The sequence below is a fragment of the Colletes gigas genome, unplaced genomic scaffold, assembly GCF_013123115.1.
Source record: "Colletes gigas isolate AHSC1104 unplaced genomic scaffold, ASM1312311v1 Colletes_gigas_Sc00020, whole genome shotgun sequence".
In the NCBI taxonomy this organism is placed as follows: domain Eukaryota; kingdom Metazoa; phylum Arthropoda; class Insecta; order Hymenoptera; family Colletidae; genus Colletes; species Colletes gigas.
Genome location: NW_025106649.1, coordinates 180670 through 208464, shown reverse-complemented (window position 1 = coordinate 208464; position 27795 = coordinate 180670). Strand labels below are relative to the sequence as shown.

At 36.4% G+C, this 27795-nt stretch overlaps 1 protein-coding gene across 1 annotated transcript; it reads right to left on the bottom strand.

Moving 5' to 3' along the window:
• Positions 1-8033: 8033 nt before the first annotated feature.
• Positions 8034-18949, bottom strand: LOC122400830 (rotatin). The gene is made up of 29 exons (XM_043402506.1): positions 18860-18949; positions 18601-18785; positions 18337-18510; positions 18107-18255; positions 16969-17227; positions 16741-16899; positions 16573-16677; positions 15989-16510; positions 15694-15914; positions 15372-15609; positions 15095-15304; positions 14141-14347; positions 13660-13833; positions 13453-13588; positions 13155-13379; positions 12801-13062; positions 12557-12732; positions 12248-12490; positions 11822-12045; positions 11448-11741; positions 11096-11336; positions 10821-10989; positions 10544-10743; positions 9719-10449; positions 9135-9339; positions 8830-9041; positions 8621-8761; positions 8390-8519; positions 8034-8305 (listed from the first exon to the last, which is right to left on the bottom strand). The coding sequence occupies exons 1-29, from the start codon at positions 18903-18905 to the stop codon at positions 8034-8036; spliced, it is 6510 nt and encodes a 2169-aa protein (XP_043258441.1). The 5' UTR covers positions 18906-18949.
• Between the last annotated feature and the right edge of the window lie 8846 nt (positions 18950-27795).

Below are 27795 nucleotides of genomic sequence, written 5' to 3'. Positions count from 1 at the left end.
AGAGTTTTTGAAAAATTGCTAGTTTTGAATTACCAACATTCCTATTTTGTTGCGTACCGTGTTTTACGCTTGCAAATATACTTAAACTCTATTTTTATACTAACTTTATGCAATCTAAAATTAATGATAATATTAAGGGGGGCCTAGATAAGAGTTTTTGAAAAATTGCTAGTTTTGTATTACCAACGTTCCTGTTTGTTTCGTATCGTGTTTTACGCTTGGAAACATACTTACACACTATTTTTATACTAATTTCAAGCAATCTAAAATTAATGATAATATTAAGGGTGCCTAGATAAGAGTTTTTGAAAAATTGCTAGTTTTGTATTACCAACATTCCTATTTTGTTGTGTACCGTGTTTTACGCTTGCAAATATACTTAAACTCTATTTTTATATTAACTTTATGCAATCTAAAATTAATGATAATATTAAGGGGGTCTAGATAGGAGTTTTCGAAAAATTGCTAATTTTTTATTATTTTATGTAGAGTTTTATCTGTTTGAATCTCGATTAAGTTTACGTTGCTTGAGAAAAATTTCATTTGTTTTTGATACTACTAAAATTATAATGATATATTTATAATTTTTCTCAGTGGTCCAATACAGTAACATAATGGAAAGAGTGATAGATAAGAGTTTTCGAAAAATTGCTAGTTTTGTATCATTTTATGTAGAGTTTTATCTGTTTGAATCTCGATTAAGTTTACGTTGCTTGAGAAAAATTTAATTTGTTTTTGATTCTACTAAAATTATAATAATATATTTATAATTAATTGTCTCTGTGTTCCAATACAGTAACATAATGGAAAGATTGATAGATAAGAGTTTTTGAAAAATTGCTAGTTTTGTATTACCAACATTCCTATTTTGTTGTGTATCGTGTTTTACGCTTGGAAACATACTTACACACTATTTTTATACTAATTTCAAGCAATCTAAAATTAATGATAATATTAAGGGTGCCTAGATAAGAGTTTTTGAAAAATTGCTAGTTTTGTATTACCAACATTCCTATTTTGTTGTGTACCGTGTTTTACGCTTGCAAATATACTTAAACTCTATTTTTATATTAACTTTATGCAATCTAAAATTAATGATAATATTAAGGGGGTCTAGATAGGAGTTTTCGAAAAATTGCTAATTTTTTATTATTTTATGTAGAGTTCTATCTGTTTGAATCTCGATTAAGTTTACGTTGCTTGAGAAAAATTTCATTTGTTTTTGATACTACTAAAATTATAATAATATATTTATAATTAAATGTCTCTGTGTTCCAATACAGTAACATAATCAAAAGATTGATAGATAACAGTTTTTGAAAAATTGCTAGTTTTGTATCATTTTATGTAGAGTTTTATCTGTTTGAATCTCGATTAAGTTTACGTTGTTTGAGAATAATTTCATTTGTTTTTGATACTACTAAAATTATAATGATATATTTATAATTAAATTTCTCAGTGGTCCAATACAGTAACATAATGGATGGCAGTTTGAATTTCTGTTTGTTTCGAGCAAAATAATTCGTCCCCAAGAAGATCAAATGGAGCAGATTCAGCAGCTGTTTATGAATCGTAAGGAACGTTCGAGCGCTTTGAAAATCGATTTAAATCGAGTATTGCGTGATCGCTTCGTACGTGTTGTCGGAGATGGCTTGTGAATAAACTGATTATCGTATAAATACAATAATTCATTCCTACGAGGAAGGTTTACGCGAAAATGAGGTAAAATAGTCCAGAAAAGACGTCAATGGTAATAGTTGAGACCGAAGATTAATAAGGCCGATGAGTTTCTTTTTCTTTATCGAGGTTTTTTAAAACGCCACAACCGATCGCGAAACATTCTTTAATTACATTTTTGGTAAAAATTTGTCGAAACAGAAATTACTTGGAATATTTCTATTTGCAATAAATTCTGTTTTTATTTTTATATTTATCCCCGTCGGTTTAATACCGAAACAAAGACTAAATATTTGCCACCGATTGACGCAAGTAAAATAAATTTGTAAAGAAAGCGAAACGTCGTTTTCGGGTAATCATTTTCGATGAATGGCTTCCAAAACGTAACCTTGAACACGAAAAGTATTCCACAGTTTGGCACGCTCGGAATATGTAGAATTATTAGGTATATTTATCTCACGATAAGAACTGCAAAACAGTTTGAAACAGTTTGTACGCGGTGCGCGGGTGTTTTAGTTAACCGCAGTTCGGTTCAAGAAAAGAGGGAGATTATTTTTGTACTGAAAATCCTTCCCACTGTACGTCAGCAACTGTGTTTACATAATAGATGAAGGTGTCTAGTTTACAAATTTCAAATTGTTGATTGATACAATCGTTTCGTCTGCTCGGCGTTCAATGCTGTTGATGACGTCTTGTTCCTTCATTAAAGCATATCAAACGCATAATGAATAAACGAGCATTTTATCGCAATTTTTACGCGACATCATTGTACTCCCACAACATTGTTCGTAACAAGAAAAAGTAATGTTTTTTTGGTTCGTGTCCGAAAGAACAAAATTCAACAAGTCCAATAAATTATGCAGCAATTTAAAATAAATGCAGAACATATGAGATATGATTTTCTTAAATCGATAATAAATATCTTTTTAAATCCTCGAAGGAGGCCGACGTGAAAATTTCATAGCTTTCACAGAAATCTTAAAAGCTTGTTTTCATCAATGACTGAGGTCATACTGCAAAATAAATCAACAATCGGAAATGGAAAAGATCGAACAGGTTTTGCAGAGACAAAGGAAGAAGCATTTTTCTTGGTTTCGTCCATTAAAAACTTCCTTTGTTGCCTTGTCGATTGTTCTATAATTTGTACCTATGTCTGTAGGAGGAAGTAAGATCAGCTATACATTATAATCTCATAGAAAGCTCGAGTAATTCAGTCGGTAATATTTTTCTTATCGTAGCAGAATCGAGTTTATTTTTATTATAAAGTTACACGTTTATTTATACCAGTGATCGAACTACCAGTTTAGTCCGGTTTGATGATCCTCTGGGGACAAATACTAAATCCGGAGTTTCAACGGTTTGTTATTTCGAGCAACTTTCTTTTATTTCTTAATATTTAAAGAAAAGGAAAAGTTACTCTCATTCGGAGTTATTTACTTTTCCAGCGTAGTTGTTTAGCCAGTTTTATAGAAACGCTAATATAGTGATTCTTTTTCGAGTTAAGAACTGTTTAGAACAGTGGAATGGAAAATTTTTGGGCCTGAAATCAATGAACAACTAAGTGTCTCCAAAGTATTCTAATGCCTATAGAAAATACGAATATTAAAATATTTTATGACTTTCAGTTTTAAAGAAATAATTTATTTGTCAGTGTTGCACGTTAACGCGTTCGACGAGACAAGAGGTAAGACAACAATTGCACCGGGAGTCGGTGACGAAGACAACGAGAAGTGACAAACCTTGCAACCTTGGATTCCACGAGAGTAGAAACGGAAAGACCCCAATGTAATCCAATGAAATTGTAAGAGAAACGTGTATCCTCGTTCTCGTCGTTCGTTGGTACACGAAATTCGTGCGTCACGGTTTGCGCGTGTATTATTGCTGTCACAGTTTCTTCGCGCCCATGGCCGAAACAACAAGAAAGAGCCGCAGGAACGCTAATGGGATCATAGAACAAGCAAACGATTGCGCATGTTTATGCAGAACGTACGCAAATTGGGGATACGATTGTAGTTCTTGGCCTCGGTCCTCCGAAACCTCCTCGTTTCGATATTAATACCTTCACTGCCGGACCAAACCCCTCGAATTGTCCGCGAAAACGAAGCTTTGTTCTTAGACGATCGGATGCTAGCACAATTTGTCGTAGAACTTATTTTTATCAATCTAGATTTATTTTTTTTAACATCTAATCTTGAGAATTAATTTAGCTCTTCAGTGAAAAATGTTACCCCTATGTGGTAACATAATTTTATTATGAATATCAACAGCAGTCTTAAAATGCATCTTAAAGTGCATTAGTTTCCTCATACTATATGTCGACAATATTATAACATTAAAGTTCTAGTAGTACACGGTAGTAAAGAAGCGAGATTAGATCTAAAAAATACTGTTACACGGGCATGTAACTTCAAAGCGACATGGCTCGAGTCTAGAACGCCAACATGGCCGCCGCACTCAACGGTCGTATTCGTGCCTTCGCCGTTTCCTTCGCGACGCCAACTGTTTTAATTCGAACCATTGTTCCGCGCATATACTGCAGTCTCTAACGCTCGACGAAGAAAAGGTCTTACGGTTTCTTCAAAAAAATATAACTTGAGAAGGTGCTTTCTTTCGTCCCCCAGAACCAAAAAACCCTGTTAACCCTTTGAGTACTGAATACTCGTGATCAAAGTGCTCGCTAAAGATGGTGACTGTACGCCAGTGTGAACTCTGTTGATACACGAGGCGCAAGTTATAATGTAATTACTTTACTCGATAAAATTTACAACACACCTTATCCTTGAATCGCGAAATTTGTTTTTAAAATACTGATAATTATATTGCAGTAAAAATATCGAAAAAATTGCTTTCGTAGGACGCGTATGCGCGCAGCACTCGAAGGGTTAGGTATCGCTGGCAGAACGCGGCGTCGGTCGAGCCAGACGGCGCAGAGTGGTGCGCAGTCGATAAACTTTGGGCACCCCTGGCTTAGATGCGTTTTTTCCCCGTAGGATAACGCGCCGTTGCGGTTCCCAGTTTCCCGATGCTCGGCGTTCGGTTCCCTCGGCGTTGGCCTTTCATGGCAGTCGAGCAGACAAGGCAGGTCTTCTTACCTCGTCTCCGTATGCGCTGGTCCCACGGGTCCCTCGGCGGGGCCCATGGGATATGCGGAACGGCGGGGCGCGGGAACGGCGGATACGCGAACGCGGAGGTCACCATTGACGCAAATCCATCTGACAGTCACGTGACCCGCCGCGCTGGAACACAATACCTACCGCGCGCCGCGCGCAACCTTTCATTAAATCCGTTCTTCCGTGCGTGCACGTATGCGCCTAGTTCGCTCGTTCGCTCGAGAAGGCCCGAAAGGACAGAATGCATAACGTGGCCCACCCACGCTACCAAATAATAGCCAATTAACCACGAACGGATCGAACGTCCCTCGAATACCAATCGGTTCCTACCAACGCTTTCGTCTCAGATCAGCCGTTTCGTTCTTCGGTCGGGTTTGACCAGCTCCCACAGAGTTCGCGAGACCTATTATTCGAGACGTATCACCGTCGCCATGTTCGTTCAACCGACATCTTCTCGGCGTATTACGCATTATTATTAATACTTTCTATTTTGATGTTTACTTTTGCTTAGTTTGCCCACCAAACACTTCGATACAGTGGTTCTCAATCTGGGAATGGATTTCGTCTTTTGTATGAAGTCTGATTTCTTCGTTTAGTTGTTTTAGGGTTAAGGTTATCCCTCCAAAAACGTCTCAGTACTAAGATAGTGTGAAAACATGACGATTAGCCACACTGTCGATTTGTTGGTAAGTATCCTCAACCACAAGTAAATATTCTTATAGAGTACAAAGGTAAGGGTGATTTGTTAGGGTGGTTTTCGAAACGTGTAACCTCCATAAGTCTGATGCTTTCGTCCTTCGTGCAGACTCTGCAGGAACGTTGCACAAGAGTGCCTTGTCTAGAAAAAGTTGCTCATATTTCTTTTCCACTGCCTGAGGGCCCACGGTGCATTCATTGTCATTGAGATTGACACTTGGAAAGTTAACTAATAACGTGGTTTCCAATAAGAACGAACAAAATGGAAACTGCGAAGTAGTGCTGTTTTATCTCAATGTCACTATACATAAAATGCAAGACAATTCAAATCTTCATTTTGAAAAATTGGGGGCCAACGACTCCACCAGCCAGAAGGCCACACAAAATGCAATTTTGCTTATCGACATTTTAACTATCGAAGTTTTGGTCGAGATCTGAATATTTCCGTTCGGATGTCGAGCATTTGGCGCGCTGCCTGAGCTTCGGAGAATGACGTACGTATTCTCACGCTCAGAAGTTCGCCATGGTTCGCAAAAACCGGATCCACCACGGTCCCGTAAAAGGAAGACGCGTGGTAACTCTGCCGAGCAATATTTTCTCTGACATCACAGTCATGCCCAGCGACACCTGCACTGGTCGTAATTCTCGAAAACAGCCAAAGAACTGTTCGCTTTGATCAATACTCGAATGATACATCCTTTGCAAGGTTTATGCGCAGTGATTCGTACTTTTACCATAAACTCGCGCTCAATTACTGGAACTGTATTAATAAACTGTATTTTCTCGTTCATGAAACTGGTCATCACCGTCCAGAAGCTGGTGATTTTCTAAATTTATTTTTGCAAAAGCCATACCTATACTTTATACCTGAAATTTAATTCATATTCCAAAATAGCCTAGACTCTTATTTAAGATCGATAAAATCTCCCCCTCCTCCGTCTCAAACTATGTCATCCGTTCAAAAGTTATTAATTTATTTTGGTTTTTACTGAACATCAATTCTCTCTCTCCCCATCGATTCAGAAAGAAATTCACAGTGGGAATTAATAACGATCATACAGATTCATGAATATGTAATATTTGAAGCGAATCCATATGGCTGGGGATTTCATTGATTTTAATTAAGGTTTTTTTAGGAGGTTTTATTACATTTTTACAAAGATAATTAATTTGTATTTGATTATTTAGGCTATTGCAAGTAATCATATCACTAATTGTGATATTATAAAGTATTCTCCTTTTCTTATGTTTACTCACAATAGTAAATCAATATTTACATCAGCATTATTCAATTTTCAGCAGGTTTAGCCGTTGAATTGCGTTTCTTGTTGCAGTTTTTATTGTAACTATAAAAGGAACGATCATCATGCAGGTAATTTTTTATCAGACAGATCATTGAACATTTTTTAATGTCATTAAAATTACAAGGGGAAAACGTCTTCAATAGCTGTATTAGTTACGAGCATTTTGCGATTTAACGTTTATGACACTTATTATCCCAACGAGCAATTAGAACATCAACGGCATTTCCTGCTTGGTAACAAATTGAGGAAAACAGGCGCATTTCTTAGTTAAATATTAGAGGAAGAATATTAACCTTATGCATTCCATCAATTATGAAACTTCTACTCTTGAGTAATAACTACCCATGCATAAATTATAGTTTTTTGTAAATATCTACGTGCGTCACTAGCCACAAAAAACGAACGACCGCGAGGCAGATGGTGCGGAGCAACAGTCTGCTAAAGACGCTCTCTCGATTTCCATTCTTTGTTCAACACGAAACGCACTCGTATCACTTTTTGTAAAAATGTCTTCCTTAGTCCGGTTTAAATATACAGGGTGTCTGACAAATCTCCACGGAAATTTCGTTAACACACTTTGTGATTGAAAATCATTTATAAAATATAAAAGCAAATTGTTATGCAAGATACAACACTACCTAGGATTATCTGCTTCTGAAATTCGATTCTAACTGTTTGTCGCCGTTTGGTCAACTGTTGAATGTCGTTTTAATTAATTAACGCGTAATGCAAGATTCCGCCATCACAAAAGTTAAACCGTATTGTCTTCAATCGCCGGACACGTGCGAATGAAACTTGAGAAGTAGATGTCATCGTAATTTTTAGCCTAAGCATGCAATTTAATACGTCTGACTCTACATGTTTTACTATAAATTTTAAATTTTATTAAGAATAAATTACGCAATAGGAATTGAGAATTATAAATAATGCGAGCCCTAAAAGTATCTTCCCTTGAAATGTAGATTAAATCATTTTTATTATCAGATATTTTGCAAAATACTTATGATATTTATGAAAAATATACAGTATATTTTTCAGAATAAATTTCTTTTTTTTTGTTACACTATAAAAATTAAAATATTGTTACAGTAAATTTATGTTAATATTACTTCATCTGTGATTTCAGTAAGAGAAGTATTACACATTTCATTAGAATTATTCACAGAATAATAACAGAATAAAATCTATTTCTATGTACAATTATGTTTATCAGTCATCGCCATAGTTGATTTACTTAATCATTATCTTATTCGATCGTTATAGTCTCTATTGGGCTAAAAATTCTCAATACATATTGTAACATTTTCACAGACTCCTGTTCTTGTTTTCTGTCATCCATAGATAATAACGTAAGTCTGCCTAATGCTTCTTGAATGCTTTGTGAAAAACCGGCGCTCCGTGCAATTAGTTTTCCTTTCTGATTGTTGACAACCAAAGACCATAACATAGAACCAGCTATTTTAATTTCGCAGATAGAACCATTTTTAAATATATCGTGCAGCAAATTAATGAAGTCCACTGAAACATACACATAGGGAATAGATTCATTTATAGTGTCAGAATTATTTATGTATATAATGATATTAAAGCGTGTCTTCCTACCTGAGCTAAGCAATCTCGGTCTATTCGTCATATTGAACGACAGATTGCGCAATATAGAAATTGCAAGAATTCTGCTAGACGACGAAGAACATTTCGATAATTGCAATAGAACGTCCAGACCGTCGACAGCCTGAAGAATTTATTAGAGATTAAAATAATAAAAAATTATTTACAGTACTGTAATAAATAAAATGTTTAAAGTGCTCTTTAGACATTTCATTCAGTGCTTACCTTTGGTACACATAATTGACCCTCCTCGTAATAAGTGAAGTCAATTAAGAATTCCAAACAGTACAATTCGACTAGTGGCCAGGGCTTTATCCTTTTTGTGGTAATAGGATGTATTTTTGTAAAAAACTGTAGGAGATTACTCTACAAAATTTCACTTGATTAGAAAATATTATTAAGTTGTATTTTATGTTTAAGAAGCACACGTTTACCTTGGAAATCGACACCCTACATTCGTGCACGTGTACTGCATTTCGCAGAACATGAAACGCGAAATGTAACTTGTGATTATCAAAGAGTTGTCCAGCCTTGTCTATTTCCTTGCAAACTAATTGTATGATAACGTGGATCAGAGCCAGAGTATTAGGAGTCTTTCTAAGCCCCGTGCCTGGCAAGATAGTAGTCAATGTCAACGATTGCGCCGCTACAAAATACGTATTAATAAATATGAATAGTCAGCCTAATGATTTCCTCGATCCAACAACTTGCAATTAAAAATTAATCGTAGTTACCATACCTGCAGAACATTTGGTAGTATAGGTTGCAAGTAATTTCAAGGTAGTCGTCGCAACAATATTATTTAATGCAATCCAGACCCACAATTTGTGCAATACATCTGCTAATCCGTATTTCGTTAATATCTCTTTCACTTGTGTACTCCCATACATGAAATTCATCAATAATATAAAAATCCCATTTACGTCGTGCAGTAATGGGGGGATCTACAAAAAAAAAATAAGGAAGACTTTTTACCATATAGCATACAGATGCTATTGGAAATTCCGTCTGATACGAATGCGCGATGTTCGCTAGCTCAATTGATAATTAATACATTGGAAATTCCCAGTTTTGCATATTGAAACAGTACAGTGACAGTACAGAATGAAATACCAAAATGGCCGACACAGAGGTCACCAGCCCGTTTTATTTCGAACCGTTGGCGAACTATGGTCTTTTAACCTCTCCAGGGACGTTTTGGTCTATTTATTATTGACAGTAACTATAATTATAAAAAAAAAAAAGTACTAAACATCCACATATGTGGCCAAGGGCGTGAAGAGGTTAATGAACCGTGGAATATTATGACTTCGTATCATATACCTTTCTTTCGCGATCTATTTGATTCTTGAACAGCTCGAATGGTTGTAAATTTAATCTAACGTATAATTCTTTTAGTATCATTAACGTTGTTTCCGGTAAATGTTCCTCGAGCGCGAATTTCTTAGCTGCACTGGACACGCACAGCAAATTAGTAAGCGCACTTGTGATCAAGTCCTTGTCCTCGGTTAATTTACGGTTCTTTTTTGATCTGTTGTAATTGTGGGCGATAAATAGATACAACAGAACGCTGCATAGTTCTTCGCCGATCGCGACTTCTTTCTCGACTTCAAGATCCAGTGCATTGTCGTAAATTATAACAACGTCCTCGTTTTCGTTCGATTTCCTCGAATGCGCACTCGCGCTTCGCAGCGAGAGCTTATTAATGTTCGATATAACTTCCCTCAAGTTATTTCTGTTGTCGCTCGACGTTCGTATCAACGTGTTGTCCATTACTGTCTGCAGCGAGATGTTACTCTTTCCCAAAGAATCTTTCTGGATTTCCAGCGAAAGGAAAAATGCCAGACAGCCTATAGCGCTCATACGAAGCTCCACGTTTGAGTCTCTCATTGCAATACAAATGGACGAAAGTATTGCTTCTGGGCCACATGATTCCAGAGCCGTTTGTACCGATTCGAAATGTTGATTGTCGGTTAACGAGAGAACAGCTATGAAGTTGAAGCTCTCTGTCCAGAGTCTGTTCCTCAAAGACACAAATTCTGCTGTGTCAGTACCTACGTAAATTCAATTGTAATTATTTTTCTCCCAAAATGTACATAAAACAGTAATCACCGCTCCGTTCCTTTTTCTTTTTAATTTTCAACTTACGATATAGGTCACTGTTCAGGAAGTAGAGCAGACCATAAAGCGAGTCCGATGAAAAATTAATAGCGGAAGTATATTCGTTACCGTACATGACACAATTCGTTAAAACTGTACAAATGCTGATGTACATTTCCAATACATCGCAATAATGTGTAAAATCCTTTTTGCTGTCTTTGGTATCTTTGGGAACCTCGTTGATACATCTGAAAAATTGTACGCTTGTAAGAAAGAACAACTTTACAATTATTTTTGTGATTGCATTTCCTGTTCTTGCACTTACCCAATCAAATATTTATCTATAGAGTGTTCATAAATTTGATGAACAATTTCCTGTTTGCCTATGAATATCAAATTATTTAGCAATCTGCAAACAGCTGTTATCAGAGGCGGTGTTACGACCAACTGCAAATAATTATCCATATCCGTGGTCCCTGATCCTCTAACTGAAACTAAATATGTATATCTATAATGCTTGTGAAGCACTTCATTTAACAAGAAACATAATTTTAACGATATGTACAAACGGAGTAAAACATTAACGAAAATTGTACGTACTAGGTTGTAATTCATCCTGACAATTATACAAATATGAAATAGTCCGTGGTACTAATGACGTACAACCTGACTGCATACTATGAACGGACGGTGCATTTTCGTTTTCCTGTTCTCGACTATCCATTTGATCGCAATCCAGGGTAGTATACATATAAATATTGGAACATAAAATACTAATTTCGTAGTAAGTGTTGTTCTGCTCCACATAAATTAAAATAGCATTTGCTCTCAAAGAGTCCACCTAAATCAATAAACATTGCAACACAATTGTCAAAATTAATTCAGTTCATTTAGTTCATCGATTTTAACAAGCTCTGTACATAAAAAAATAAATAATTTAATGTTTACTTACATACTGAAAAGTCATGGAATTGCAATTTTTCACCAAATTGCTGAACGCAATGCATGCCTGTTCCCTGACTATACATGACTCTTCTCTGCTAGAAATACATTGAAGCAAAGTCTGACAAAGTTCACTAGGTGCTAATACTATGGTATTTAAAAGTTGAGAGGCCGTGTGCAAATTATTTATCAACCCTGCTAACAATTGCAAAGCCGATGCTCGAACCAAAGGATCCCGATTTTGCCATAGCATGGGCAACCAGTTCAATGTGCGACCTTCCTCGTACCAAAATGCTGCAAAAGCCTGTGGACAAATTACGAACTTTATAGTATGAATTAATTACACGCCATAGTGGATGAAAATACTGAATTGCATGTTCTTACATTTCTATTAACATTTATTTGCATCTGGTATAACAAGTGATTGAGGCATATTATGGAGTTTCTTGTTATGGATAGACCCATGAAACTAACAGTTCCAGCTCCGTGGAATGATATGATTAATTCGATTAACGTGTTCCCCAACGATATTAATAAATTTTTATGATTTGCCCAATGACATTTCTCGATTAAATACGTCAGGCATGTCAGCAGCCAGTCAAGATATGCTGTGATAAATAAAAATTTATTTTATATTTAATACGTCGATTCTCACGTCATCCACGTATACATAACGTTATTTATACTATGTAGCTGAAAATGAATCTTTAGGACAAGGTGTAAAGCAATATTTTGGCAAGAATTCATGAATTTTGATGAGACTAAAAAATTGGATGGAAAGAATTTTGATCCCGTGGAAAAAAAATTCACCTAAATTATAAAAATGCTGTTGGTCTCCGAAGCATAAAGTAGAAACAACGAGTTCGATAAAGTGGAGCCAAATTTCTTGGTCTTCGTCGGAAGACTTTTTAGTTTTCTCTACAGCTGAACATGTCCGCGCTAATTTCAATATAGACTGATGCACATCTTGATTATCCAGCTCGGAAGTTTTAAACAATTCTGCTAATGATTTCGTTATATTCTTCATTATCTTGCTGGTCCATGTACCTTTCCCTGATTATTACAAAAGGATAATAAATATAGTTTCATTGTATTATAAATAGTAGACTACATACGTACCATTTTTAGTAATGTTAACATAAATCTGTAGAAAGTTTAGAACTTCAACAAACAGATCACGGTCTTCTTTGTTTGCAGGATGGGAGAGCAAGAATCGTTCGAACGTTCGTTCCCATGGTAGCAAATTTATGTCCTTTATTTCTTCGTATTGTTGCATTTTGTAAAATTTTAGGTACCTGTAAAAATTACACACATCCTAAGTAATTTTTTTTTTATAAAAAACAAAATATAAGATAATATTTACATCGTGAGATAATCAAGTGCACATGAAACAGAGTCGTGTGTGATTGAATTTTGCACGTTGTACAATTGTTGTTGGCAATAATAGTGAGGGAAGCTGAAACGTAGAGACCAAAATTCGTTCTCTTGAATTTTCAACTTTTCTGATATGTCACAGTCATGGAGATCGTTCCAACTTTTCCAAAGTACATTTAAACCATCGTTCCATTCCCATATCCAATACTGTTTGATGAACGTTAACGCCAATGGATTGGTACTATGAAGAACTATAAAACGTAAAGAGAAATGTTGCAATTAATTCTTCATAATAATACATTAGTCTAAGGATAACAAAATAAAATATTAAATATTTATTTACCAGATATATCTGATCGTCTGTGTGTACTTATTTTCCAATGAGATTTACAGGAGAACGGTAATCTCATTTTGGATAAAATAATATAAGGTAACGAGATATTCAACTGATTATAATTCTCTGTATATTTTTCACTCTGTCTCATAATGTACTCGTTATAAAGCAGCAAACATAAAAGTTGCGAGCCATCGGTCCTAATACATTCGTTGTTTGGAAATAAAAAAAGACCTAAGAAGTATTTATTTATTAAACGACTTAATTAAATAACTGTTAATCGTTTTTGTACTTTTGTTATACGTACTTCTTATTATATTTGAAAGAACGTTTATACGAGTGGATAGATCATGGCGTATAGAGCTTTCAGTAGATGCTAATAAGTTTAATATAGCGATTATTGGAATCACAGAATCTGGATAATTGATATAATCTTTTTCCAACTAAAAATTGATTCCAATTATTTATTACATTTATTAACTTCACTTCGTAATCTAAGTACAATGAAATTTACCAAAGCACTGTTAAATATCTTCAAAATTAGAGGCAATCCATTCTCGTTAATAAATAATTTATGTAGAGAGCTATCTGACATCATAACGCTAATTTGAACTAATGCAGATTTCCGTATCTTTGGATCAATATTGGGCTCGCGCAGCATCTCCAGTACAGATAATAAATTACTCCTCTGTGAAAAAATACTTCCTATATGCATTGTACGTGTAAAGTTCTTTATAATGTAGTAATATATATTCATGAATTTGTAAATGTCAATACTGGGTGATTTTAGAAACTGGGGCACGGTGTAGCTCATTTTCAAGAGAAGATACAAAAAATTGATACAGGACAAAGTTGAACAATGGGGGACAATCTTTTGATGGTAACACAAGCAAAATTCGTGCGAAGCATTTTTGTCTATCGCCAAAAGTTAATGAGTTATCGAGATGATCCGTTTTTGGATCACTTTGTCTCCACTTTATCTAAAAGTATCCAACCTGATAATTGCTTTCTGATTTTTTCGTAGACGTTTGATATTCGAGTATACAAAGTGAGCTCAGAGGTAAACCATGCAGAGACGATAAACGTGGCAATTTTTGAACCGAATCCTTTTCTTTTCCAAGAAGCCAGATCAATCGACAAACAGCTTCTTCTCTGACATTGATATCCGGCGAGAATAGATATCTTAAATTCCCTTTCAATACCTTTTACATAAAAATACGTACTTCAGTATGTTTAACTAATTATACAAAAAACGTAATTATTATTTTTGCAGTGTACATACAGGGTGTCCAGCCAACCCTGGGAAAAATTTTAATAGGGAATTCTGGACGCCAAAGTAAGACGAAAATCAAGAATACAAAATTGGTGATGGAGGCTTTGTTAAAAAGTTATTAACATTTAAAGTTCCGCCAGTACTGAATTTTTTTCTCGAAAATGCGCAGGATTTCGGGGGTATGTCTATTCACCAAAAATGATTGCAATTGACCCCCGTAACCGAAAATAATTTTTTCAAAACGATTCGAAATTTTTTTTTTCCTGTCGAAAAATTTCACACCTTCTCGAATTTTTTTCTAGAAAGTGGGTAGGATTTCGGGGGTATGTCTATTCACCAAAAATGATTGTAAATGTCTCCCGCAACCGAGAATAATTTTTTCAAAACAATTTGAAATTTTTTTTTCCTGTCGAAAAATTTCACACCTTCTCGAATTTTTTTCTCGAAAGTGGATAGGATTTCGGAGGTATGTGTGTTCACCAAAAATGATCGTAATTGACCCCCGTAATCGAAAATAATTTTTCCAGAACGATTTGAAATTTTTCAATTTAATTGTTAATAACTTTTTAACGAAGCCTCCATCAACAAATTGGTATTCTTGATTTTCGTCTTATTTTGGCTTCTAGAACCTCTCATTAAAATTTTCCCAGGGGTGGCCGAACACCCTGTATATTACCTCGATATATGGTAACTGTATGTTGGAAGAAATATCAGGATCAAAGATTTTTGTCACACACTGGCCTAAATCTGTGGAAGAATGACAATGGCATTGCAAAAGAGGCAAGACTGGTACAATTGCTTCTAATGATGTCAACCAACCGCTCTCTCCCATTGGAACTCTTCCTTTTAATATATAAACTAGCATATCTTCCGACATTTCTTTTATCTAACATAAACGTAAGTAGTCCTTGTTAAATTCTGTTGTATTAAACGTTTGCAAAATTTTAACTCACCCTTTTATCATCGTTCGTCACACCATAAGAAATTATTTCAGTCAAAATAGATGATTCGAATAGGAATAGTAAATTTTCCCAAGATAGTTTCTCAATATTATAGTCTACACCTAGAATGTTTTTAACTAGCGTAAAGCATTCCAGATACATCGCATATTGCACGTCGGTATCTCCATTTGCCAATAAGCTCAACACTAGTTTTGTGGCTAATGTACGATCTTCGTTATTCGGGGAGTATCTTAAATATTTTAAACAGACGATGTCGTTATCATTCGGTATGTTTTGAATAATCAAAGATTCCTTTATTTATAAAGGTACATACCTATTTATGTTTTGTAGAAATCTGATGGTCTTCTTAATAATGTAAAAATTTTTATGATAAGATAAACTTAATTTCGACGTGTATAACGTTTTCAACATGTCCGAATGAGACAAGCTTGGTGAATCCTTTATCACTAATATAGCCGCTTTCATTGATTTTGCTATCGTTCTCGTTTCGTCGAACATTTTTATGTATCCAATTTCGTCATTGCCTTGAAATTGCTGTTAAAAAGAAGCGATTGACGACATGTGCATGTAATTATTTTACAAACTAGAACAAATTAGAAATTACGTACACGGCCATATTCTTGCAACACAGAGTGCAAGTTTGGATATAAGAAATAAATAGGGGCATCCATTATAGCTATACATATAGATGTCTTAAGCGACATAGGAAATACAACGTCTGCTATTTCTAAAGGGACAATGTTACTCAAAAGTTTCATTGTAATAGTTATAAGATGCAGATACGTTATCCTAAAATGATCCATCGTGCTGTAACTTTCAAAATATTGTACAACATCTCCTAAGATGCCGAATAACGTTTTCATATCTTCGGTCACTTTTAAGGCCATGTTGTCATTGCAAAGCCAAATGTTTGGCATAACGCTTGTAATAAGTAATTGCACCAGTTCGTACGCCAAGTCGGTAATATACTTTATGTTTCTTAATGGAAATGTCGAGTTCACGGGAATGCTTAGCTGAGATATAACATGTCTCAAAGACTCGACGCAAAAGGTTGGTACGAGCATCTGTTGCAATTGTAAAATTGAATCGTCGATGTTATCTGTTGCGCTTTGGCTCCTCTCGCTTGTACCCTGAATGGAACATACAATGTTAAAAATCGTAAATAATTTTCCATTTTTCACGTAGTACATACGGTAGATTGATATGCTTGATAATTAGCTTCTAAGAATCCTCCATCAGGGCTATCCCGGGTCTCAGAAGATGAATAAGCATTGCTGTTTAATTTCCCCGCTAATAACTAAAAAGTATAATTTTTGTTAGTAAATCGAATCATAGTTACATGGTAAATACATTCATTTACTTTTTGTTTCTTATTTGCGATACATGGTTCGCAATAGTAATAAATCCTTAGTCTCAAGGATCGTGTTAGTTTGTGAAGTGTTTTTAAAACCATCGGTACGATGTTTCTAAGATTAATATCCGAGGTATTTGCACTTGCATCCAAAAGATTGAGCAGTATCTGAAATTAGATTTTGTATTATTATGTACTGGTTCATTTTAAACATGAAAAATGTGCAATCTCAAGTACCGAGACTATCGCTGGTCTTTGGAGGAAAACTTCCGCTGGGAAATCTTGCATCATTACGTTCGTTATAAACTGACACGTATGCAATATGAGATTTGTGTCTAAATTGTTGTTCAGGGCTTCTTCGACCGCTGCTAAAACACCTTTGTCAGAAGTGACTAGCGCCTGCCATGGCATTACCAACCATTTGATACCACCTTCGGTAGCCTTGGATATTGGGGTCCCATCTCCACATTCCAATGTTAAATCAAACGGTATGGAACTGTAAACCACAAATATTAGAAAATATTTGTTCAGAGACGAAGCTAGAGCTTTTTACTTATTTATATCAAATTTTTATCCGCTTTAATAGCACAAAATGAGGTGCACAGTAGCGTGAAATTTTTATTATATTAGGGGGCAAGGTGGTGCATTGAAACATTACTATTTTTAGAAAATTTAAATCAACATAATATATTTTAAAGCAAAAGATAATACATCTATTGGTACAGTCTTTGTAATAATGTGTTCTCATTTTAGATGCCTTATTACTGTTAATTATGATACAGTGAAACCTTCATACCCGCGAGGGGGTCGGTTCCAAGTCTTTCCGCGGATAACAGTGAACCCTATATGTAATTTATTGTATATACTATACTACATACGTATATGTATAACACTATATAAAATATAACAAAGTAATCGATAATAAAAATAATTAGTAATAAAATAAATAATTTAACATAATATTATTTGAATATCTCTTTACAATGTTTATTGTACTTTAATCATCAAAAGGATCATTTATTTTGGATGACTCTGGTTCATTGAGGACATTGATGGTTGAGGAATCCCAGTGGTAGAAGATTCTTTTGCAGGAAACTTTTATAAAGATATAGCGATTGAAAGTTGTTTCCTGCTGTTTAGCCAGGTATAACGGTATTGCAAAGGTTTTAATACTTCTGTAATCATTCTATAATGCTTCGTTTGATACAGAGGTTTCACTGTATTTCTAAAAAGAAACAGTAACACAATAATAGTAATGATGGCAATAACATGAACAAAATAAAACTCAAAACTGTTCGAAGAGAAGAAAATTGTTACACTCTCTTAAGTCAAAGAATTCACAAAAGGTATCAAGATGTTATGTAATTACATTTACCTGTCTAAAGCCGAAGGAAGAGTTAGCACACTACTTGACATATTACGATCCTCCAATCTATGCGTTTTAAAGCCATCTAATTCATGGTCTTTTATTCGTGTTCTATGTTTATCATAATCAATAAATCCCATTCTTAATGTGCTTGGATTCTTAAATATAAATTATATTTTTTATTCATAAACAAATATATCATGTATCATATAATGTATCAATATTTTTATATTGTAAACCTTTGAACTCTCAATATCTGCCACTGTCATTTGTAATCTGTCATCATTAATAACAGCTTCTTCAATTTCATTTAATTTTTCATACCATTCTGAACCCAGCTTCCTCCTTAATTCATGAAGTTCATTTTGAAATCTCAATTTACCAAATGCATTTAAGTAACTTCTATCGCCCGTCTTATAATATATAACATAATCAACAACGTTTATTTTATTTTATTCTAATCAAGTGCAATATACGAAATATTCAGAACGCATAATAGATACCTGTAACAGACGAAGCAATAAATCTAAAACCGTTTGCGTCTGTGACAAGGATTCAAACGAAAACCAGTTGAATAGTTTCGTTATCAATTCTTTTTTCAAGGCATCGCAATCACAACCAAATCCAAGATTGTATTTTGAAATAATATTATCTAAAGCTCTCGATCGTATTTCTTCGAGATTGTGACCTAAGAAAAATTCAATGCATTTTTTATTTTTTGTTCGCCGTGTTCGACAAAAGGATAAGATAGTATGTATTTACTTAATTTTTTAACGTGCACCGCCGATATTCCATTCATGTTTGACATTTTATCGAAGACACGAGAGTGTCACGTTTTAGGTTAACCGCTCTTGTGTCTTTTTGAACATTTAACCGCCAAATGTCGCGTGCATTGTGGGTAATTCTAATTTTTGGCTACATTTTTATGAAAGCTTAAGTTCACTGTATATTCAAAATGTGAGCGACAAATAAAAAATATAAAATAACAATTTTATCTATTCGGCGCCGTTTTCTTCCGAGTGAAATAAATTATACTTAAATATATAATACTATTTCTATGAACTACTAATGTCACAGACGACTCTAGTAAGAGTTATGCTAAGCGAGAGTCCGATTTTGCACTGGATAGACAAAAACGCACAAATGCTGTGTATTCTTTCTATCAAGTGTAAAATCAGACTCTCGCAATTTTCTGTTTCTCGACAGCATAGCTAGTGCATATCAGTGATGCCAGATTGAGCATCGAGTGCACTACTTACACTATGCCAGATCATGCGTACGTGAGTTCGTAGAGTTTCGGGAAGTCGACAAAGGCAAACTGACACATGCTCTCTTTCTCCATTCTCCGAAGCTACCCGAAGTAATTTCGGACCGCCTCGTGGGAGTCGAGAGAGAAAGGCTCACATTTGCCTCCTAGCTCTTGAACAACTAACATCCGACCTCCCGTCAACGCCATTCGATTTGAAATCCTGAATCGACATTCTCCACTGCACAAAACAAAATTTTGTGAAATTCTTTTTACGGGAATACACGTTTTAAAACCCCCTGATCATATTTTAAATATTGAAATAAAAGAAATTTTTTTTATTATTCCTATTTATGAGCGTACATATGTATATCATTTCAGATATCACTTCTGCTACATCTGGCAATGTATAACCATTACTGCCGGCTACTGCCAGCCTCTCACAGCCTCTGCTGGCTTCTGCTGGCCTCTGCTAACCTCTGCCAACATGTGCGGGCTTCTGCCTGCCTCTGCTGGCCCCTGATGACCACTGCTGACCACACCTGATACTTCCGACAACGTATAACGATTACTACTGGTTACTGCCAGCCTCTCCCAGCCTCTGTTGGCCTCTCCTGACCTTCGCTTATATTTCTGACGACGTATAACGATTACAACTTGCCACTGCTTGCCCCTACTGGTCTCTGCTTGCCACTCCTTGCCACTGCTGGCATCCGCTGGCCTCCGCTGGCCTCTGCTGACCACTACCGATGCTTCCGACAACGTGTGACGATTACTACATGTTACTGCTTGCCCCTGCTGATCTCTGCTTGCCTCTGCAAGCCTCTGCTGTCCCCTACTGACCCCTACTGACCCCTGCTGACCATTGCTGACCTCTGCTGACCACTGCTGACCACTGTTGACCCTTGTTATAACTTCTTCCATGATATATATGTATTAAAACATTGTATAATGTAAATCTATGACAATAAATGATATAATTACAAAGAATTATATGTGTTCTCATCATTTTTTACCTTTCCTTTCCTCTCCAAATCATTACCTTAGTTATAAGACTCCCTGAAACTCCTTGGTTTCCCTGAACCCACTAGGAAGTCCTGAAACTCAGAACTTTGCTAAAAATTCAGGGTTTCAAAGAATTTTCGGCGCTTCCAAGAAATTCCAGGGCTTTCCAGCTGTTTCAGGGCTTCCCAGTTGTTTCAGGTCTTTCCAGATGTTTCAGGACTTTCCAGCTGTTTCAGGACTTCCCAGTTGTTTCAGGACATTTTGGGAAATCGGCGAAATTTTCGAGCAAAAATTTTTTGACGAAAAAAATGAATTCTCGATTTTGCCAACAGGTACGAGAGTGACGGTTACAGAAAAAAAATTTAAAAGTTAATTTTTGATTTTGGCAGCAAGTACGAGACCTGGACACTTTGGGAATCCAATTTTAACCGGAAAAACGGTCTCTTAAAACTAAGGGAATGGTTTGGAGAGGAAAAGAAAGGTAAAAATGATTGGAACACATAGAATTCTGTTAAATTATATCATTTATTGCCATAGATTTACATTATACAAGGATTGAATACTTATACATCATGTCGGAAGTTGATAACAAAGGTCAGCAGTGGTCAGCAGTGGTCGGCAGGGGCCAACAGAGGCCAGCAGAGGGATGCAGAGGCATGCAGAGACCAGCAGTAACAAGTAGTAATAGTTATATGTTAGCGTCAATTCCTTTTTCAAGGGGTGACACGTGTCAGGGTCAATGCATTTGAGGCTATGACCAGATTCTCAAGAGTATCGTAGGTATCGATACCGGAACCATAAGTCTGTCATCAGACTTGGCCCACTCGAGGCGCGACGAATTCTAGGAGTCGCGGATGTTTTGTTTATATGTCGGCGATAGGGAGCCCCATCGTCGATTCTCGGAAGGTACCGTGCGTGTGGCCGATGACCCGAAGTCATGGTGCTGTACGACACGTGTAGTACGATAAGGATTTTCTAGAAGGATCTGGCCACGGAGTGGGGAAGGCTTTGCCTTTTGGTAAGAGGACTGTGATGAACCCCACGGCACTTACCCCAGAACCTTGGTAAAACGCGGATCGTAAAAAGATTCTTCTAACATATACGTTGTCAGAAGCATCAGGGGTGGTCAGCAGAGGCCAGCGGAGGCTAGCCGTGGACAGCAGAGACCAGCAGTGGCAAGCAGTGACAAGCAGCGGCAAGCAGTAGCCAGTCGTAATCGTTATACGTTGTCAGAAATACCAGGAAAGGTCAGCAGCGGTCAGCAGAGTCCAGCTAAGGTTGGCAGAAGTCAGTAGTAATCGTTATACGTTGTCAGAAATATAAGCGGAGGCCAGCGGATGCCAGCAGTGGCAAGGAGTGGCAAGCGGAGACCAGCAGGGGCAAGCAGTGGCAAGTTGTAATCGTTATACGTCGTCAGAAATATAAGCGGAGGTCAGGAGAGGCCAACAGAGGCTGGGAGAGGCTAGCAGTAAGCAGTAGTAATCGTTATACGTTGTCGGATGTATCAGGTGTGGTCAGCAGTGGTCAGCAGGGGCCAGCAGAGGCAGGCAGAAGCCCGCACATGTTGGCAGAGGTTAGCAGAGGCCAGCAGAAGCCAGCAGAGGCTGTGAGAGGCTGGCAGTAGCCGGCAGTAATGGTTATACATTGCCAGATGTTGCAGAAGTGATATCTGAAAAGATATACATATGTACGCTCATAAATAGGAATAATAAAAAAAATTTCTATTATTTCAATATTTAAAATATGATCAGGGGGTTTTAAAACGTGTATTCCCGTAAAAAGAATTTCACAAAATTTTGTTTTGTGCAGTGGAGAATGTCGATTCAGGATTCCAAATCGAATGGCGTTGACGGGAGGTCGGATGTTAGTTGTTCAAGAGCTAGGAGGCAAATGTGAGCCTTTCTCTCTCGACTCCCACGAGGCGGTCCGAAATTGCTTCGGGTACCTTCGGAGAATGGAGAAAGAGAGCATGTGTCAGTTTGCCTTTGTCGACTTCCCGAAACTCTACGAGCTCACGTATGCGTGATCTGGCATAGTGTGAGAGAGTGGAATGAGGTGTGCCGGTGCACCCGGTGCTCCGTCTGACATCTCTGTTGCATACTAGAGTTGGCTATGCTACTGTTCGTTGTAGCCAATCGCAATCTTCACGATGGACAAGCGCAACGCGTCAATGCAAGTAGAGCCATAATGCCTTTGCATTTGTGCGACATCTGTCACCGATGCATAAAAATACATTCCGGTGCAACGAGAGCCGTGCGCCCATCTATGTACCCTATTATTTAAATTTCCCGAGCACGCGCAACACGTCGAAATATTCGTTCAATCGAATTTGACGCAGTATCAACACGATATAATACGACTTCGCAGGAGAAGAAACAAGTCCATGTTTCATTTTTCACTTTAGGGGCGTTTTCACTCACTATTTCTTATAAAGATATTGATTTTGAAGATGCTTGCAGGATAGTGAACGAACGTTCCTCGAAGGTATGTGCATTTCTAAAGCAATATACAGCATCGTCCATAATTAGTCGAATTCGTGCCAGACAAAATGGAGATTATTTATCTAAAAATATATTCGTTACTCTTAATCGTTTCGATTCAAACCTTCGTAAACATAACCATAATAGAATATTATATTTTTGAATAATCACTTGAATGAAAAAGTAAATTATAGTAAATAAATAGAAATTATTTGTTGGAAATTGGTGGATATATAGGAGTTATTGGTACAGCTAGGTGATAATAAAAATATATTCTCAGCATTATCGACTTATGAACAAATCCTATTTTCCTCTTATTCATTTTCTTTTATACATCATCATTAGTATTATAATTTTTATTTAGGTCATGTCGTGGAGGTAACGTTATTCTGTAGATCGTGTTATTGAAAATATGTCTAAAATGGAATTAAAAAGAAACTTGTAACAAAGAACAGGAAGAAAAATTGGAAATTGGCATTTCACGAGTCGACAGTGTTGAGAAAGCAAACATTTTGAAAGGACCGTTTAATCGTCTCACGAAATTTCAAGGATAATAATTCGAAGCACATGCCTTCCGCTAATGGGGTTTTGTGTGTAGGTATTACAATCGGATTAATCTCACAACATTGATTTACATAATTATGTACACGTCATTTAACTGCATATAAACGTACAAAAGGGTTTAAAACTAATAATCGAATCATTGGTAATCGTTTTTCGGAGTTTCTTACGGGGTGAGGTTAGGGACGCGTATTTCTCTTCTCGTTTCTTTGACAATCTCATACAGTTTATGGTCGCGTCCTCGCAGATTGCGAACGAGTTCGATTTCTCACGAACTTGCACAAAGGGCTTCTCGTATGTGTCCGAATACATCGATAAAACCAATGTTGTAAATCGCTATTAAAAAGTCTACCAAAAAATCTTCGTTATTTGTAAAACGAGATAGTAAAATCTGAATTATTTCTTTCTTAAAACTGACATTGCTATTAAAAACAATTAACATTTTTGATAACTTAAAGTAAGGAAATTTCTGTAGGAACGATGTTGAAATGTAAGTGTAATATTCCCTTGTTCTAGAAATTACCTTTTTCGTAGCATCCGTACTCTTGTAAAAAAAAATTAAAATTTTCATATTTTTCATTGTATCTTCACGAAAGCACTGGAGATGCATCGGTGACATTTCCCCGATAAAAATGAGTCCAAACACGACCTCATTTGGAGTAGTTTTAATTATTGTCTATCCAAGGAAGATCTTTCATTCTTCGTATAATACATGTAATTAGAAATAGTCCGAACGAGGCCGTGTTTGGACTCATTTTCATCGGCAAAGTCTCACTAATTTATTGGTAATACTTTCACGAAAATATAGCGAAGATAAAAATTTAAATTCTCCTCAATGAAGGAAACTTAATTACGAGTTGCTACGAGCGATAAGGAGGATTCTCGTTGAATCATCGATGGACAAATTTGACCAATTATCAAGGGAATATTTCCACTGTTGTCCCATAAATATACATTAATAGATAAAACTAAAGGTAGTGTAGAAATAATTCTGATCTTACATCGCAGAGCAATTCACTCGACAACTATAAATATTTCCTTGTTCCGATTTCACTTAGCATGTTTCGTACGAAGGCAAACCGAGCAGCGTAGCATCAGTTTTTGCGAAGCAACAGTGCACAATGGTTGTGCCAAGCTTGGAAATTTGCCGGGAATTAATTGGCAGAAGATAAGTTTTAAGTGTTATTTCTTGGCAAGGCAGCATTTCTGGTAAATAGAATCTTTTAATTCAATTCTTTTCTCGTTACTTTCTGCCACGTGACAGTAGCCTTTTTGTTTATTGTAAAATTAATTAGGAAATGCTAGGTATAAAAATTTAATTTGCAAGTATTAATATTGATGTTGTGGCGTCGCCTCGGATGCTGGCCACCAGAGGGGGTCGCGCTCTCACAAGCGCTCACCTCGGTTGCTATACAATCCTCGACTAACAGTCGTCTAAGGCAGTGATGGACATTCGTAGGAATTTTGGGCATGCGCACTGGAGCGCATGGATCACTGCTGTATACACTTAACTAGAATTTTAGGGTACCGTTGGATCCCCAGTAAGGAACAAAATTTAAGAAAGTTACAGGGAAAGAGACAAAAACAGAAAGTTTCCTCTTAATCTACATGAGTATAGCTAGAGAAATACGTAGGGGATCTTTGATAAGTTAATTTTTGTGTGATTGGCGAGCATTTGAAGTAGAAAGTTCAATTTTGTACAAAACATGGGAATTCCCAACATGCATGGCAGAGATACATCTATGGCAGAAAGCTGACGCATGCGTAAAAAGGAATCCCACGAGGGAAAATTCTAGTGCGCATGCCCACAATTCCCACGATTGTCCATCACTCATCATGAGTCCACTAGCAGGCCCAGACGAAATGCCCCCCCCTCCTTTCCTTTTCTGTCCTCCTACGATTCTCACGAGTTCCTAACCTCTCAGCCAGCAGCGCCACAACGTTAATGCTATCAATATTCAATTAATAAAGTGTTACGATCGAAACATTTAATTCTCGAGTAATTGTATTTTGAAGAGAATTTTTGGATTCATTACAACAAACTGAATGTATTTTATATAAATTAAACAACTGTTCGTCGAATATACATATAACAAATTTAATGATATGTAATCATTATTCGTTGCTCTCCTCGCAATTTCATTTTACGTTTGTTAGCATAATTATCATTGACTTTAGAAAATTTTATTTTGCTGCTCGGTTTGCCCCTTTGTTTCCTGTAATTCGAGCAGATTTTATTTCTATTACAAGCTTAGCTGAATCGAACTAAATAGATCAGGAATTTAATATCGACACGTTCTGCGATTTTACTTAGATTCTATATACACGCTATCGATAGAAAAAGTGAAACAATTCAGCAATGACTCGCCAACTGTCGCTCAGTTATCTCTAAAAAGACTATATTTCACTTGTTCACATCACTGCACACCTGGAACACCTCCATCCCTCTCTAATTGTCGCATCTTCGGTCCAAGCCTGCGACAGTTGTCGATGCATTTCTATATTTAGTTCCTTTCAAAGGAACTTCGACTTTTTGGACTGTCAATCTAGTAATATTTCAAATGTATAGAATTTAAGTAACCTCTCTAGTTCAGAACCAGTTTAATCTTAACAAAACATTGATATATTAAATTAACACTTTAATGACCGCACGTATCACGCAAAAGACCATTGTTACACCACAGATACACGAAGATGCTAGGAATATTATTGTAAGGAATTATAAATGTAACCTCAAGAAACGTAATAAGTCGAATGTATGATAAAATGGTGGCTGATACAGTAGATCACGTACACGTGACAGTGGCCAACGTCTGCTAGCTCACGAACTCACGTATACGTGACAGCGGCCGTCAAAGTGTTAAGAACGCAAGAAATACACGAATGTAAACAATTAATTTGGTAACCACATTGTATAATTGTAATTAATAACAATAAGCACTCTCTTTGGTTCGTGTCCACATATATACTGGTCTTTCGCAGAATCGGTAAATTAATAAGATACAACGTTTCGTTTTAAGCGATGGTAAGCGAGTACAAACGTTATTGCTTTCAGAATTCCGTTGTCGTAAATACTATTAAGTATATTATCTACGCATCAACCAAAAGAACGTGTAATTATAGGTCCACTAATTAATAATATTAGCGCTATAAACGTAGGGACGTACGAAATCTCGAATCGGAATTTAAGTCGATCCTTCGAGCCTCGCTGTGCTTTCACTCACATCTATTATTAATCATTTTTACATGCAGAAATCTCGTATCCACGTTGTGCTGAAAATTGTCAAATTAAGTTGCTTCGAGTCAGTCCTCGTTTTGATTTTTTATTAATTAAATTTAAGCATCCTTATTCGTTCGAAACATCTTAAAATTGCTAATGGAAAAATATTTTGCATTGCAAGCGAAGTATTCAATAATTTAACGAATTTAGAAAATTACAAATTTATTTCAACACTATCATTTTTATACTCTTGCGATTTCTGCATGGAATAAAAAAAAAAAAACAAAATATAGTAGAACTTCGATAAATGCAACCTCGATGACACGAGAACCTCGTTATAAGAATATACAAGTAACAGATTTCTTCATTGAATCGATTACCTCGATAACTGCACGCGTTTTCTTGCAGTAATCGGGGTTCCACTGCACAGCGAGGCTCGTGACGCCCGAGCTCGTTCTTTAAACGAGTCGAAGTTCAAGATTGTGGTTTTTAGTGATGCACATCCGCATCAGATCGTCAGAAATCGATTAAATCTGTTCCTGACGACGCGCCAACGTTGTATACGTGTCTCGATGTTTGTTTTCTCACGCGTGGACGAGGGACGAAAGAGGTTTCTCGAAATTCCTTCGGCGAGACGTGCAAGCGTTGAATTTAACGCGGATCTTCTTTCTACCGCGTCTCCATTGCCTTTCCCGAAGGAACGATTGAGAAAAAGAAAATGGCGCTCGATCGCTTTGACAGTAATGTCGCCAATGGCAGCCATTTTGAATCCGTGAACTCGATATAAAAAAAAACAAAAAAAGAATGAGACTCGGCCAGTTGATTTTCTTTTGGATTTTCTTTGTCGATTAAAAATAGGAATCGCGGATGCTCCAAGGAAATTACTTTGGTGTCTTATAATTGTCAGCAATGAGAACGCGTGTGTTGGATGATTGGCGTTAATTGGCAGCGAGATACACGTATGTCTTGGGCAACTGATCTCGATTGATGGTAAAACAAGCGTGATTGACGGCTGCTGAACGTCCTCCTCGGAATAAACCAATATTAATTAACGCCCAACAGGTAGGGCGGAACAGCTATTACACGACCGGTATGGTGGGAGTCAATTTAGCCCCCACAAGAAAATATAGAACGTACGGTTTGTTTAATCGACAGTACAACTGCATTCAGGTTAACGTCAATTTAA